General features: G+C 34.9%; 1 protein-coding gene across 2 annotated transcripts in view; it reads right to left on the bottom strand.

Moving 5' to 3' along the window:
• Positions 1-17,260, bottom strand: part of TFPI (tissue factor pathway inhibitor) — a 69,617-nt gene that overhangs the window by 3,993 nt on the left and 48,364 nt on the right. Inside the window, exons 5-7 of one of the 2 annotated variants that reach the window (XM_082466775.1) lie at positions 15,756-15,932; positions 14,965-15,060; positions 3,546-10,100 (exon numbers count right to left, since the gene is read on the bottom strand). In XM_082466775.1, the coding sequence (XP_082322901.1) occupies positions 9,976-10,100; positions 14,965-15,060; positions 15,756-15,932 (398 nt within the window). In that variant the 3' untranslated portion in view covers positions 3,546-9,975. Of the gene's footprint in view, positions 1-3,545; positions 10,101-14,964; positions 15,061-15,755; positions 15,933-17,260 lie in introns of those variants that run through there. The other variant, XM_082466774.1, reaches the window with a different exon arrangement.

Below are 17,260 nucleotides of genomic sequence, written 5' to 3' on the forward strand. Positions count from 1 at the left end.
AACAACCACTATTCAACAACTTAATTTGTGAAAATTTATTAACCATACCAATTTTTAAAAAAATTATCAGTTTACATATCATTTGTTCACGAGTATTCAACTTTGCAAAAAAACTCCTGATGAGCAAAATCCTTACTCATTGTATGACACAAACTGAAGCTGAGAAAGAGTTCTTTCCCTGACTAAAGTTCTGAATGATATAACATATCACAATTTAAAGCGCAGGGAATCAGGTATAGCAAATTCTAACCTTAAGCTTTGGAAAAGGAGTTCAGAAGAGATGATCTGGCTTAGTAATAAAGTTTTCTTGTGAATTGAACCATCAGTTCTAGATGAGTTAGATATTTTTGCAAAGGAAGGAATATTGCTAAAGGCAGGAAAGATCAAACATTTACAGGTTTAAACCAGACAGACAGGCTGGTCTGTCAATGGGACCAACCACTTTCAAAAACAGAAGGAAAAAAAGATGCAACTAGGGTAATGAAAGGATAACTCATTTCCTTAAGGCAAAGCAGAAAAATGGTTTCAGCCCAATGATAATTTTTAGCTCCTTCTGGAATTCCTGTCAGTGAGGGAAAGCTGGTACTCTTCAGTAGCAGAGCTAAATTGCTTGATATTATTGGTAAACCAATACTGCAGGTAAGTTGGTGGATGGTCAGGAATCAATAAATGAGAGCTTTGGTGGCTTTGCCAAATAGTGAGATGTGCTACAGCAAATGCAGATGAAGAGGATTTGCTAAATGTACATCACTGGTAGAAAATAGAACTTCTTTGAGGAATCCAGTAGCAATGAAGGCAAATAGGTTGTGCAAAAAAGCAAGAAGTGGTTTGATGGCAAGTGAACCCCAGGTGAATAGACTAAAAGAGAAATAAAACAACTTGAGAAAAAAAATGAAAAAGATCTTAAATTGATAAGCACAATTTTATAACCTCCTGCCTTCTATGTATTTAAATATTAGCGTGTCTTGATATAACGTCTCATGTAAAGAGAAATTCTGGAAAATATAAAAGAAGCAGTGGGAATACTATGGGAAGAATTTCTGATAAAACATTTTAGAAAGGTGACATTTTGTGTCAATTCAAGAATTGAAATCACATTAAAACTTTTTGTATTATTTAGTCTTTGACTAGGTGTGTAGACACTGATTTTAAAAGAAACTCCTAGGATCTATAAAACTAAAACATCATTCAAAATCATGTAGTCTAATTTATGTTTGGCCTCACCCCATTTGGGGGTTATAGTGCATGATTATTGCCATCATAAATCAAATTTAAAATGTACTTGGTGAGAATGTGTGCTTAATTTTTTAGAAAATGTCAAGGTCTTTTTGCCTCAACAATGGCTCATGTAAGAGGACATTTCTAACAACCTAGGAGAGATATGTTGTAATTGAGTCCAATATTGTGCAAGCTTTTCCAATAGGTATGTTGTGGATTCTCATCAATCCACAGCCAAGAATATGAGATGATGAGATGGTTATCAGTTGCCACCACTTCTAATTCCATGAATCATCCAAAGTCATCACCTATGTTCAGAAACAAATGAAATACCCCACAAGCAATTAGCCTGATTTGAGAAACAGAGAAAACAGAGGAAATTGCTATTCTTTGAACAATTATCCTCAGAAAGCACCCACAGATGCTTCATAGTATATGTGTAAGTATGATGATATGATTTATACATCAATTTCACTTTAGCATTTTGTACACAAGATGTCATTAGTCCACAGTAAGTTGAAAATAATAATATGGATGTACTTGTAAGTTGTACACTTCTTTTCAAATGTTAGTTATTATGTCTTAATAGCAATGCCCTACCTAAAGTTCCTTATTCCAGGACAGAGAGAGTTTTCTGATGACAGGGAACAAAATCCTTCTTTTTGCTTACAATCTAGAGTAAAACTGGCCCCATAACAAAATCAATTCCATTTCAACTTGAGCAAAAGTTGGCTTGGTAGGGCTTCCCTGGTGGCGCAGTGGTTGAGAATCTGCCTGCCAATGCAGGGGACACGGGTTCGAGCCCTGGTCTGGGAAGATCCCACATGCCGCGGAGCGGCTGGGCCCGTGAGCCACAATTACTGAGCCTGCGCGTCTGGAGCCTGTGCTCCGCAACAGGAGAGGCCGCGATAGTGAGAGGCCCGCGCACCGCGATGAAGAGTGGCCCCCACTTGCCGCAACTAGAGAAAGCCCTCGCACAGAAATGAAGACCCAACACAGCCAAAATAAATAAATTAAAAAAAAAAAAAGATATATTAAATGTGCACTTACTGACTTAGAAAAATAGTCACAATTATTAAGAGAGGAGGCACACTTTAAAAAAACGACGTGAATAGTATAAAAAAAAAAAAGTTGGCTTGGTATATCTGGGGCTACAGTCCCTAGATTAAAGGTAACAAGGGACGTGTCTCTGTTATCACAGGCCAGGAGCCTCAAACATCATGTGAAAGCTAGAACCAAAACGATCTCTCCAGTGGGATCTGAAACCATGGAGCATACACCACAGTTTTGGTGGAGAGATGTACCAGAGCTTCTGTCTTCCTTTGGCGACCCAGTCTTCCAACAGTTTGCCACTGACCAAATCTACTGAGAAGCCAAAGAAAGAGCATGAAGAAGGCAGGGGATTAGTTTGAAAGCAAACAGACAGTTGACAGCACAGATCCATCAAAGAGAGTTTTACTTCCTGTTAAACTGTCCCAGGCATCAGATTGCCTCTACCCGAAACTCTTTGTGACTTCTGAATCAGAGGATGTGTGGAATGCTGCTTTCTGACAGCCTGGCATCTGGTGTGCAGACTTGAATTGTCCCTCTTACTGGATAGCAGCTCCCTACTCAGAAACGGTCTGTCCATGACTGACCCGATGACAGTTGTTTGTCTATCTCATTTGTTTGTCCTGTTTTAATCACTACCTACACAGATCATCAAACACAACTCACATTTGACCCAGGTCAATATAGAGAAGTAAGAATATTTTGATTAGGGGGTTAAACCTTGAAATTAATCACTAAGAATGTTGTGTTTTAAATTTTAAAAATTATGTATTTAATAATGCAATAAATTATCATCAGTTGGGGAGTCGTCATAATGTCATTACTCTTCAGAAACATGAATTATACCCACTACATAAACTAATCTATTTCTCCTAAAATCATTTAAACTCTAAGCAGTTAAGACTATAATTGGGTTATTTTAGCATAAACAACAGAATTAAAATAATGAAGCAGATGGTTTCTCAAGGACATTTTAGCTACAAGGATTTTTTGGGTCCTTGATTATCATCTGATTCAATCTCCAAAGGTGAGGAAGTAGACATTTTTTTGCCCCCTGTGAGGAGATAAGCTTGACTGTTTTCAATTAACATGTTTATTCTAGATAAACATAGGCACTCACCTATTCAAAATCCAGACTTTGATATCTACAGTGAAAGAAAATATAAAGGTTTTGAAGTAGTTGCACAATGTGATATTTTGGTCTAGATTATAATTATTCACAGAAATTTAAGATCGAATAAAAAGACGCTAACCTGACTTCTGTTCCTTTCCAAAGTAATTTTTTTTTTTTTTTTTTAGTGTATTTATGGCTGTGTTGGGTCTTCGTTTCTGTGCGAGGGCTTTCTCTAGTTGCGGCAAGTGGGGGCTACTCTTCATCGCGGTGCGCGGGCCTCTCACTATCGCGGCCTCTCTTGCTGCGGAGCACAGGCTCCAGACGCGCAGGCTCAGCAATTGTGGCTCACGGGCCTAGCTGCTCCGCGGCATGTGGGATCTTCCCAGACCAGGGCTCGAACCCGTGTCCCCTGCATTGGCAGGCAGATTCTCAACCACTGCGCCACCAGGGAAGCCCTTCCAAAGTAATTTAATAACCAAATGCATTCTGTCTTGATCTCGCCATGAATAACAATTTGGATAGCTTACATTTAGAGGGTCTATGATAGATTTCAGAATTCAGGATCCACTTATATTCTGCCAGGAACTGCCATGATGTAGTATGACTGGTAAACTATAAGGTGATGCTCCAGAGCCAGTTTTATATGTAAAGTGGCTTATGCAATTGCTTTGAAACTTATACAGTAAACTTTGAATTTTGTACTCACTTTGAATCTTTACTATGGTGTCTCTCTTACTGTCCCACTTTACATGCCTATATTTAGGCTTTTATTTTACCAACCAACTTAGGTTTTAGGAACCACCTCATCACTTGTTGAATAAATTATTTTTTGTCTTCTGAGATTGTTTTAGGGAACTGAATAACAAATCTTTCCTTTGAACAACAAATTCTTTTTTCCCATAATTTTATAGTGAAGAAAAATATAAAGATTTTTCTTTTCTAATTACACTTTATCATTGTAAAATGTTGAAATAATATAAAAGTATGACAAATATAAAACAAAAGTTCTCCATAATTTGACCCTTGCCCTTTAAATCACCACCAGTGGTTTGGGAATATCTTCCCCCAAATCGTTTGCATATGCCAACACATATTAGTATACTGTTTTGTCTCATTATTATATTTGATAATATTTTCTGGCTTGTTTCCACATTTCTTCATCTGTATACCTCATTCTTTTTAATGTATGCACAGTATTTAATTTTTTGAATTGACTACAGTATATTTAATCCATTATTGTGTATACATAGATTACTTCCTTTTATTTTTTTCAGTTCCAGACAGTGGCTCATGAACATCCTTATTTACTGGTTCAGATACTTCTAGGAGATATTTCTAAAATTAGAATTGTGCAAAAGCTATATTCAGTTTATAATTTGGTAGATGCTGTTGACTTTTCCACTAAAAGTTTATATAAATTTATACTTTTACAATAGTGTTTAAAAGTGCGTAAACAATTTAACAAAAAGAAAAGTGCCTGAAAGTTTTAGCAAACTTGGACCTTACTGCATTGTATTTATTTACCATTATTTGTTGCTTTTATTTTCTCTTCATACCCACAAAAGTGGAGGTAATTGCTCATTACTCAAATGTTCTGCAAATATAATTTACAGAACCTAAGGTGCCATTGATTTGAAGATACACCATTATTTTATGCACTGCTTATAAAGAAAAAAAAATACAATTACACTGTTATATACCATAAGTTACAAGTTTCATCATGATCTGAACCATGTTAAAACATGGAAAAATATGTACCTCACAATCAATAAAACATTATAGTTTATCTTTTTGTGTCAACACACCAAAATTAAGCACATACGTATACACATATACATATATAAACACACACAAAAAGCTGAGAGGGTATGTAATCAGTGGGAAAGATGATCACTGTAGAGATGGTTTTACGAGGTAGGGAGCTTAGAGTTTACAACTCTGCAAAATAGATTCTTTTGTGCTAAGCCTAGTCTATACTGCTGGGGATCCTCCAGAATCTACTTTTCCAGTATTTTGTTTACTTCATGATGAGTTGGAAACAAAAATAGCAAAGAAATAGTAAAAGGAAATACGTTAGAATATTAATGGTGAGTGTCTCCGCATAATGCAAATATGGCTAATTTTTTTCTTCTACTTTTGTATTTTTTGCAAGTTGTCTTCAATTATAATGCTCAAATTATGTAATAATAAAATATATTATATAATAAATATTAGAGATATTATATAATAAAAATATTTTTAGGGGGATCCCAGTGTTATGGGGGTCACAAAGAAAGGCTAGAGATTAGAATCTATTTCTGATTAGGAATGAAGAATAAACCTGTCACCTGTAAATTTACTATTTACAGATAGTAAATTTGTACTACAGGGAAAGCATGTATCTCCATTCACTAGGTAGAACTGGTGTTAAATGGGTAGAAATTGACATACCATATAGAAAAGAGGGCAGGGAATGGGAAAACAAGCACTATAGAACTTATTTTTTCTGTGTGTACTGGGCCACTTAGCTGAGGTTGAAATGTAAAAGGTAAGCTGCCAGGGCACTTGAAACTGAAAGGTCATGGGGAAATAGACTGTCAGAAAACTTGCCCAGACAAGGAAGCCCCACAGATTAAAAAGGAGGAAGGGAAATTAGGTAGATATTTATTCGGTTGGATTTCCTTGCCTAGATACTGCCTATTCCATGGACAAAGTTCACAAAACTATTTTCATCCAGGGATTTTTCTAAATAAAGCCATAAAGGAAGAAAGCCATAGTGAAATCACAAATTATGAGACTCTTATGAGTAAACTTATACTAAGATAATTATACCTTATAATACATTAGAAAAACTTCATATCTGCAACATTGAAAACCCTATAAGATTTTAGTAAAAGGTGAAAAGTAATGCTTATTTAGTCCCTTTAGTCCCTGAAAGTCAGCTTTCAAGGAGGAATGAAATTTTAATAAGCAAAGGAGTTAGAGAGAATATAGGTGAAGGAAAGCACAGGTCCGAATATTCCTGGTTTGTTGAGGTACTTCGCAAACTCCAAGCTATCTGAAGAGTGGAGTGCGTGGAGAGTATAGTGGGACACAAGGCTGGAAAAGCAGATTTAGACAAAATTAAGAAGGTCCTTGAATACTAATATATTTGGTTTTTATGATGTAGACATTAATAAATGACTGAACATATAGAAGGATGAAAGAGACAAATTCTGTTCAATCTTTATGCGTGAAACAAACACAACCAGGCATGTGTCAGCTAAATCCAGTAGGAGACTTGCAATAGAGGAGAATATAAGATAACCCTAACTAAAGCAGTTACAGTGGGAATGGCTAAAATTAAGCACCAGAGTGAATGTGGGTAGTGAGACAGCTAGAGAGAAGGTAATTCTAATACCTCTAGACTGGTTGACTTAGAAGATGGAATATTTCTAATGTATTATGAAATATAATTAGAGTATAAAATATAGTCAATAGTTTCAAAATTTGTCATTTTATCATGGCTTTCTTTCAATGTGGCTTTACTTAGAAAATTCCCTGAATGAAGATGGAATTGTGAACTGTGCCTATGGATTAGCCAGCACCTAGGCAAACAAGTCCAAGACGTTAGATAGAAGATGGAACCCAGGTTTTGAGAAGACAGAAAATTTTAATTTTGACAATCCTTCAATGCAAGTACAATGTCATGACTCTGTCCTCCCTTCATCTATGCATGCCCCTATTTCTCAGGCGTGCCTGTAAAAGACAAAACCACCCTCTTATTTATTATTATTAGACTCCCAGTCTGCATGACAAATCCTGTCATATACAAGGCACTCAATTATTATTGAACTGAATCGAAATTTAGAAATATAACAGATCTGTACCTAAAGTCATAAGATAAAGTTGGAAACACAGGTTTGCAAGTCCTCTGATTAGAAATAAGACCCAAAGGCACGAAACACGTATTGGTATTTTATAATTATGTTTGAATTTTACAAGTGCTTTATGTTATTTCAGGTAATCATAGTATTAAGTATATTAAATACAGATACTTCAAATCAAGGTTACATACTTTAGTTGTATTAAAAATTATTACTAATAAAGTACATACAAATGATACCCCTGATTATTTTATTTTTTCCTGCTTTAAACCTCTGTTGATACTAGATAATCACTGATACCACCATCGTGAAAAATTCAAATATTAATACCTTTGAGCTCTTATTTGTGCTAAACACTGGGTTAAGATAAGTCATTACAATCGTCCCCGAAATTTTATGAGCTATTACTCTTCACGTATAACAAATGAAGAACCTGAGGCTGAAAGTTGTGTAATTTTTTTCAAGGCCACAGAGAGAGTCTGCAATAGCAGAATTGGAATTTAAACATCTTTCTGCCCATAAAGCCAATGTTCTTAACCACTATGATACATCTTCTGAAAACTAACTAGAAAATAAAAATAACTGAGCAAATATATTTTAATAATTATCAGGTAAAATGAAAGTTGTCACAACTTATCCTTTATGTTTCATTCTCAAAGTCTCTCTTCTTTGAAGCTCAGATTCAGTATGTCTTAGAAGCTTCTTACCCTCAGTTATATGAGTGGAGTTGGAATTTATCAAGTTTGAACAGGAGAAAGATACCTAATCAAAACAGGTCATCAAACAATGAGGCTGAAAACAAGTTTTGGGAGAAACAGTGCTGAGCCAAACAGTATTCAGAGAGCTCAAACATTTGAAGGTGAGAATTATTGAGTTGGCATGTTCAACCTGCGCAGATTCTAGAAATAGACCAAAGTTCCAGGATTTTATGCCCTCTCTGATCATATTTGCACTGGCCAGTTGGATCCATTTAATAGCATTAAGATGTGATAGAAAACTAGAAACCTCATTCTGTTGTGTCCCTAGGAAAGATAAAGTTGGAATTTTCCTAAAATACACATTTTATATCAATGCTTCTCAAATTCATTCCTGCAAAGATTGTCCAGCATTCAAATAGAAAAAGGGCAAAGACTTACACACAACATAGAGTAGCACAGGGTTTTCTAACCTATTCCTATCTCATTCCTAACATGTCCTATAGCAGTCCACACCAAAATCATATTATAGGGATTTTTCCTTTTCAGCAAAAAAACATGTGCCATCAAATAAATCAATGAATTAGTATTATTAATTTATTAGTTTGTAGTTTGTATTTTATTCATTTGTGAATAAGTTTTGATTTATAGTTGTGTAATGGTCACATGCCAAAGAAGTTTATTCCTACCATCTTACTTGTTCATATAAAATTAATGTCATTCAAAATAATTTGGTTTTCAAAATGGAGGTCTGTGAATTTTCTCTTTTAAAGGTATCCGTATATTTTGAAACACTTCTCTGGAGGAATCTTATGACTGGGGCAAAAAATTTATCCTTGTTAAAACCAGAGATGGTCCAGGAAGAAAAGGATTAGCAAAAGTAGTCAGTGGTCACCTAGAGTGACTATATTCAGACGGCAGCACTCTTGGCAGAGATGAAGTGCTACATTTTTGTTTCTCACCAGCTCTCCTGCCAGGAAATAGTAGGTCTGATGAATCCTTACCACAAGTTGTTATTAATTTTTGTAAAGCCAGCTTGAAGGTACCTGATTCACCGTGCAGGAATATTTAGATTATGAGGGAAGTTTCTGTGCTTCTTGGTTTGAGAACATAGTATGAAAAACAGGATACTTCTCTAGGACTATGGAAGTGGGTTGTTGATGAGTGGGGTTTTCCAGAATTGTTGACACTGCTTAGTGATTGATTAACTGTGGTATACAGCTAAGGGTGTAACTCTTTAGTTGATGGAAGTTATTTTCTTTCCAAAAAATTTCCATGGTTGTAATATTCTCCTTTATGTAACCACATCTTCAACAAGAGGCCGAATAGGTGACCACATTCTCTTGCAAGTCTGTAAATTGACCATATCAGTAATGGTGTTTGGTGTCAATCAGGCAATTTCTGAGCATAACACCTCTTCCAGAAGGCTAATGATAACCAAAATTTTTTAAAAGATGTGTGTGTATGTGTGTGTGTGTGTTTTTCTTTTCTACCCATTTTTTTCACATATATATGGAATCCGGCCACTAGGTCATACAATGAACACAGTCAGGAGAGAGATAGAGTTCCAAGTACCCAAATGGCCTTTAGAATACCATCCAATCATTCTCCCTTGACCTGGAGGCTGCCAGGAAGCCACATGGGACTAGGTCAGGTATATAGATGTTCGTTTTCTTAAATAGCAAGTACCAGACTGGGTTGGCAATAGGCTTTTGAAGTCTACTCAAAGTTTTTTTTTTCCTAAATATCATATAGCTGGTGTAGTTCCAAGGCAGCTATTAAGAGCTGATATACAGAAGCAAAGGAAGCTATGAACAGCAGAAGGATAATCCACTTTTTTCATGAATGAGTCAAGTCCACTCAGAAGGCCCAGTACCAATATGAACACTTGAAAACATTAGTTTTTCTTTGCTAGTTAGATGTTTATCAAAGAGATATATTGAGAGGAATATATTTACTCTATGCATATAAATATTAAAACTTTATTAATAGTATCCTATGGAAGGCATCACATATACCATATAAATATTAAAGAAATACCAAAAAACAATTACTAACATATGCATAAAATTCTGTGTAATCTTAAAATGAATATGGATGCATGAATGCAGATGTTCAGAAAGACTTGGTAAGTGTGATCAGCATTCTTCCAACCGTCATTTGTTCTTTCTGTTGTAACTGTGGATTACAAAATTAAGAAATAAAAAAAATATGAGTCTTCTATCCTGTGCCTAACAGTGGGATAAACACTAGGGGAGGGAAGTCTACAAAATATATAATCCATGGTCTCTTCCTTCAAAAAACTTGTAATCTAGTCAGTGAGGCAGAACTGACACATCAAACAATATAAATATTAAATGAATCAAAATAAAAAGCCAGGGGGAAGAGAGAGGAAGAAGTCTTCCTTATGGTGGTAAAAAAGCAGCTTAGGGGCTTCCCTGGTGGCGCAGTGGTTGAGAATCTGTCTGCCGATGCAGGGAAACGGGTTCGAGCCCTGGTCTGCGAAGATCCCACATTACGCGGAGCAACTGGGCCCGTGAGCCACAACTACTGAGCCTGCGCGTCTGGAGCCTGTGCTCCGCATCAAGAGAGGCCGCGACAGTGAGAGTCCCGCGCACCGCGATGAAGAATGGCCCCCGCTCGCCGCAACTAGAGAAAGCCCTTGCACAGAAACGAAGACCCAACACAGCCAAAAATAAATTAATTAATTAAAAAAAAAAAAAAAAAAAAAGCAGCTTAGATACGATGAGGAAGGCCAGTGAGTTTTAGGTGGGAGAAAGCAGTGGATAACTTGTGTTTAATAATAATGAAGAGAGTGGATAATTTGTGTTTAATGACAATATCTATTCTGAATGGACAAAAAACTTTTTTATTTATAGGATAGTGAGACAAAATCTGGAATAGGTAGAGAGCTAACAGATAACAGACAAATTTAAGCCAAGTGGATGAGGCTAAATTAACACAGGGGGAAAAATGTATCCATTAAGTTAAAAGTCTTTTCTATAAAACAAGAGAAATATGTAAATTTGCTTGACTCTAATATAATGAATATATCTAAGTAGGCCAGTTATGTCAAAAAAGGTCATATCTTATACATGTTATATATATAGCTCTCTGATTCTCCATCTCTGTCCTTTATGTCTATATATATATACACATATACATAAAATGTTTTAGTTGACTTATGCCTGATATATGACTACATTAATAATATATGTAGTATATCTGAGTTATAGCTGACCTCTGTGATTTCTATTTATTTATCCTCCTTATCTACCTATCTAATGTCTATAACATCTGGTTTGCCTGAGCTAGTATTAGTTCATGCTTATTTTTTTGGTATATCATGTTCTAACATATTGTGTTTTTAAAAAATTCAAATATGTTTTAAAATAAAACTATAATATTTATCCACCAAAATGACAAACACAATTTTCTGTCTATATGTATATATTTTAAATAAATAATTTTTTTTTAAGCATTCTCCTTTCATTTCTATTAGCATCCCAGTTTGGTTGACATATGATTGTTATAATCTAAACATGAAAGATTGATAGTCGAATGAAACAGGTTAGACTGAAATTGGAGAAGATGAGAATGGACATTTCATCAGAAAAAGCAATAGAATTTAATGACTGATTAGAACAGAAGTGATTAAAAGAGATTACCAAATACTCAAGCTGAAATAAATGGAAAAATGGTGGCAGAATTCTGAAAATTTGGAAAGCTGGAAATACTGAAAACTATAAAGAAAAATTTTACAAATAAAATTCTTTTGGTTTCAAAGCCCCATGATACTTCTGCATGCCAATATTCTCAATTTGTTTCTAGGAAACACATTTGAACTGTTTAAGTTTCCACATATGTATTTAGTTCTATTGTGAATTCTCTTTTAAAGGTTAATTGTAATTTTTTTACTGTATGTGTACTGAAGCACTTTTTTGAATAATTAGAGATTTTATAAGTGGCTGAAATACCACCTTTTCCTGCAAATGGGAACTTACAAAGAGTTGTTTTACAGATGAGAAACTAAGGCCTGGAAACTAAAGCTTGTATTGCTCTGAATTACATGGGTAATTAATAATGATAAATCATACTTATGTAGCACTGAATAGGTTTATCAGGCACTGTCCTAAGCGAGTTATGTATATTGACTGATTTCACCTCACAATAAAACCTATGAGGTAAGTACTATATTATTACCATCCTCATTCTGCAGTGGGAAAAAATAAGGTTCTGAGAGGTTAAGAATTATCTTAAGGTTGCACAGCTGGTAAGTGAAAGAAATGGGATCTGAGACCAAGTCTTCAGGCTCAGAGTCATTTCTCTTACCCACTATATTTTAGTGCCAATCCCAGCAGGAAAGTCAAGAAGAACCAGTTGTGACAGTCTTTCATTCTGAAGATCTTACACAGAACTGCATACATTTAGAGATACTGTGTTAGAATTATTTCTCTCCCACATGTACTGAGCACATATTTATTGTAACTACGAGGAGATCCTCACAATTCAGGACCAAAAATCAAAATCAAATAATTTGCTCTCACTTCTGCACAGGGCCATGCTTTAAAAACATTTATAAAAACCTCTTTAAGGAAGGGCAAGTTTCAACATTTGAGGTCACCTATGTAGCCTTATTAATATTGAAATATGGAAATGAAAGGAGAAAATTAAACCTCAGTTGTGCTTAATAAGCATTCAAATATCTTGAGTCAAGAGGGTTCACTGGGACTTCGCTGGTGGCACAGTGGTTAAGAATCCGCCTGCCAGTGCAGGGGACACGGGTTTGAGCCCTGGTCCGGGAAGATCCCACATGCCGCGGAGCAACTAAGCCTGTGCGCCACAACTACTGAGCCTGCGCTCTAGAGCCCGCGAGACACAACTACTGAGCCCGCATGCCTAGAGCCCGTGCTCCGCAACAAGAGAAGCCACCGCAATGAGAAGCCCGCGCACCGCAATGAAGAGTAGCCCCCGCTCACCGCAATTAGAGAAAAGCCCATGCACAGCAACAAAGACCCAATGCAGCCAAAAATAAAATAAATAAATTTTTAAAAAAAAGAGGGTTCACTGGAAAAAATATATTCTCATGCTAATTTGCAATATTATGGTTGAGAATAAATAGCAATTAAAAAAAATTACCAAACCATTTTCCAGTAACATTGAACAAAATTTCTAAAATGTTTTTCTATTATCATCAGAAAGAGAAACATTAAAATTATATTTATAAATATTTCACTTAATAACAATAACACAATCTAGCTATATTTTTGGAATATTCAAATACCTAAGGATTATTTTTAATACAAAGAATTTTAAATGAATGCTATTCTATTTGTATTGCGGTGCATGTTCTTATTCCTGTACACTGCATCAAAACCTTAAAGGATTTACATCTTTTCAAAAGAACCTAATATCCACAGAGAACATTACACATTTGCTAAAACCTTGAACAAGTTTTTACATAAACATAGAACTGTATTTTCTTAAATTATTATAAAATGTATTTATATAATTGCAAGCAGTGACAGATGTAATACTTCACTGCTCTAATTATAAAATCTAAAGACCTGAAGGCATTTTGAATATACCAACTCCCTCTGAAATTTTGCATGCTCTTTATGACACTGCAAGTACTATTGGAACACTATTTGAATGCCTACAATTTGGGGAATTTAGTCACTGAAGCACTCATTCATTTTTGAAGACCTCACATTAAAAATAAACACTTTACAGAAAGAAATTTGTACTTCAGATTTCATTCATTAATTCTGATTCTTAGGCTGGGTTGAGGGAGATAAGGAACAGGGGGATGTGGACAGGGAAGACTGAAATGGAGAAGATTGAGTGAGGCATGTACAGAATTTAATTTTCCTTTCACATGACAGTGTTTCAAGTACTGAGAGTATATATAATGCTCTCTCTTAGATCTCACATCTCCTTACACTTTCCAGTCCTTCTAAGTCTCAGTCCAGTGACTTCTAAGGTATGGCATTCAGGGCTGAAGCAAGTCCACAGACATCATCAGGTCAATGTAGGACTATATTCCTCATTCTAGATAAATCACAGTCAACATTTGCAGTCCCTTAAATCCATCTGGGCAGAAGTGTTGCTTGCTTGTTTGTTTTTTGTAAAGAAAGATGCTCAAAGACATTCTGGTTCTGAACCCCATCCAATTCTGACGCATGGCTGGGGCAGAGAACCTGTGCCCCAGACACTATGTCTCTTTTTACCCTAAGGCTGCAATTTTAATAGCCACAGAACTCTCAACACATGCCAACTTTACGTTTAACACTTATACGGACTGCTTCTAAGCAAAATCTCCAATTTCTGAATAAGCACTAGTGATTTTTTAAATTTAGAAAGAACCTTACATTCATCCCATTAACTTTCTACTTTTTAGGTTGTTTCTGTCTAGATATCTGTGGTGTCTGGTTATGTTTTCCAGTATTTTCACTATTTTCCCAGCTCTGCATTGTTGTGAGCATATTTCCTGTATGTTTGTTTAAATTTGACAAATATGTTGACAGGACAGAGAGTCCAGAAAAGTGTTCTGCATACATCCAAAAGAAAACTCTCTCAGAGTGACATAGGCTCACGGATGGTTAGTCACCGAATTCCTAATCTGTCCTGTGACTAACACCAGAGACCTTCTCCAATGCTATGCTCAATTTAACAGCACTTTAGGCTGCTTTTGACACACTGCTGCCATTACAATGATTTACAATTAGATACTGAGGTTGATAATTCCTAGCATTATTTTATAAGATAAATTTGGTGCAGAGTTAAATATCATGTAAAAGTTTTCATGGGATATGTAATCAAAAGCCTACTACAAAGCATACTTTAAAATAGATTAGGAAAATTATCACTTTTCTGGGACAAAAGGTCTTAAGTAATTTTGAATCTCAGTATTTCAACACACCTATTATTAAATAACAAAAGAAGTATAATTTTCTAAAAAGCATAGTTCTCATATACATTCTATTTCTATTGTAACCATGATAAAATTTTTCTGGCAGCAATTAAAATAAAAGAGTCTTACCGAAGAAGATGGGTACCTTGGTAGGCTGGGGAGTCAAGGAGTCGTTATTCACAGCACCAAGCTGGGTTCTATAATCATCCACCTGGAAATCATTCACTGGAAAAAAATACAGCCAATTAAAATAGAAGACATTTTCACAAGCTCATAATTGTACACATAAAGCAAAGCACAGAAGTTGTGTTAAGAAAAGTAGATGTCTAGAAATTTTATTCACATTGGTATGTTAAATTAGTGAACAGTGAATCTTTATATATCTTTATATCTCTTATATATATATAAGATATATATATCTTTATATATCTTTATATATATATCTTATACGATAATATTTCCACGAGTAACTTTGTCAAAGTTCTTTGTCAAAACAAAAAAGGTAACAATTAATGTTTAAGTCACTCCTTTAATTAATTTTAGGGTCAGATAAAACTGACTGATTTTAGGTGGTAGTTTCCAAAGAACCACGTGCTCTCAAATTGTTATAAGCCTAAGGGATTTCCGCAGTCCTACTCTTGTGCCTAAATTGTACTACAGTATTCTCAGAAAGGAAAATTAAATAATGTAACCTAAAGACAATTTCTATGGAAATAATTTCCACTATAAATTTCTTAATCCTCTGTTTCTTAAATAAACTAACATGGTGACTAATTTCTATCAGATTAAGAGTGACTACAGTGGATCTTCATTTGCATGGCTGCAACAAAATCTGGGTAAGCCTGAACACCCTCTAGGATGCCTTATTTTAAAAAGAATGCCTATAAAATGAAGTAAAAGGAGATGAGAAATGAACGTACATGTGTCCTCACAGGTGTCCTTGCATTCTTCCAGTGATTCAAAGTTGTTGAGATTGCCAAGGCACCCACCATACTTGAAGCGTTCACACTGCTTTGATTGATTGTTATAAAAATACCTAGTAATATAACCTCGACAGATTCCAGCATCTTCTTCCAAAAAGCAGAAATCTGGCTTTTCTAGAAATTATAAAAATGTCAGAAAGCAATATTCCTTTTTGTGAATTACTTAATTATGTTAATTAAAAATATAAATGGTTAAGTTGAAGTTATTTAAGGAGTAAATATGAAAAGATAAAGATAAAAGGTAAAATATAACTTTATCCACAACTATACTATATCTACTGTGACATTTAGAATAAGGGAGTTACAACTGTTGTCATACATTGTGTCTATTGGAATTTCAAATTCTAAATTTCTCATAGTAAATTAGTAGGGCATTAACTATCAGCTCTTTCATGAACTGGGAGAATAAAAGATATTGGGTTTTTTTACCCTTGGTTTGGAAGTCCAAAATATTATGGCAAAAATTTGGTTTAATTATTTTTATTAAGCTTATGTGTATCAACATTTAGGAAAGATCTAAAAATATTTCTGATTTTTCAGGTGTGCAGTCTCATTTAAGTATACTTTGTTGCTTCATTAGAATGGTTTCAATTTTTTAAAAATGGAGGAGCTTTGAGGGGTATGGAAGCTTTCATGGCTATACTTAGAAGTTCCTGAATTCTTATGCTGAAATTAATATCTGTATTAGGTATGACATCCTCCACCACTGTGTCTCTTATTTTTCTTCCAGGCATTGGAATGACTCCAATAGTGCAGAGGCAGACAGGAAATACATGTTCAGGGATTGGAGAGGCTTTTGAAAAAGTCTAATACCCATTCTTTGATAGTGCTCCAAACCAGGCTAAACATAGCTGTCACAAAAGTTGTACCACTGTGATCTACATTACAAGCCTTGTTTACATGCATACTCTGTAAAGAAAAGCAATAAATTATTTTCAAAATTATGATGATTGCAAGATATATTGGGCTTGAATTTTTTAGGGCAAAGCTCCAATTTCCCCATTTTTTTCCCCTGCAACTATATATTACCATAGCGGCAAAAATGAACAGTAACATCATTTCACATCTTAAAGCATCTTGCATTTATCTCAGGGAAGCAATATTCATGAGTGTTTTATTATAAAAACAGTATGTATTTAATAATGTTAATGATTTCTGCAAGAGTAGAATAACCAATCCCCTATGAAAAAATTGTTTTATTAAATAAAACATCCTATTTTAATATAGAGTAAAATATCTATTTTCTATGACTTCTCAAAGTACCAATTTGAAAGTTATTTTGTTCATTGTTTACTGCCTCTTGCTTCTTAAGGTGAATGTTACTATTATTCCCACGGTAACAATTTGTGGTTAAGTTTAATATATGGGACAAGGAAAAATCCTACTTCTTTATATTTTTATAATACACCTTATCTTTGATAAAGGAGGCAAGAATATACAAT

Source organism: Balaenoptera physalus (assembly GCF_965194825.1).
Source record: "Balaenoptera physalus genome assembly, chromosome: 6".
NCBI classification, from domain to species: Eukaryota; Metazoa; Chordata; class Mammalia; order Artiodactyla; family Balaenopteridae; genus Balaenoptera; species Balaenoptera physalus.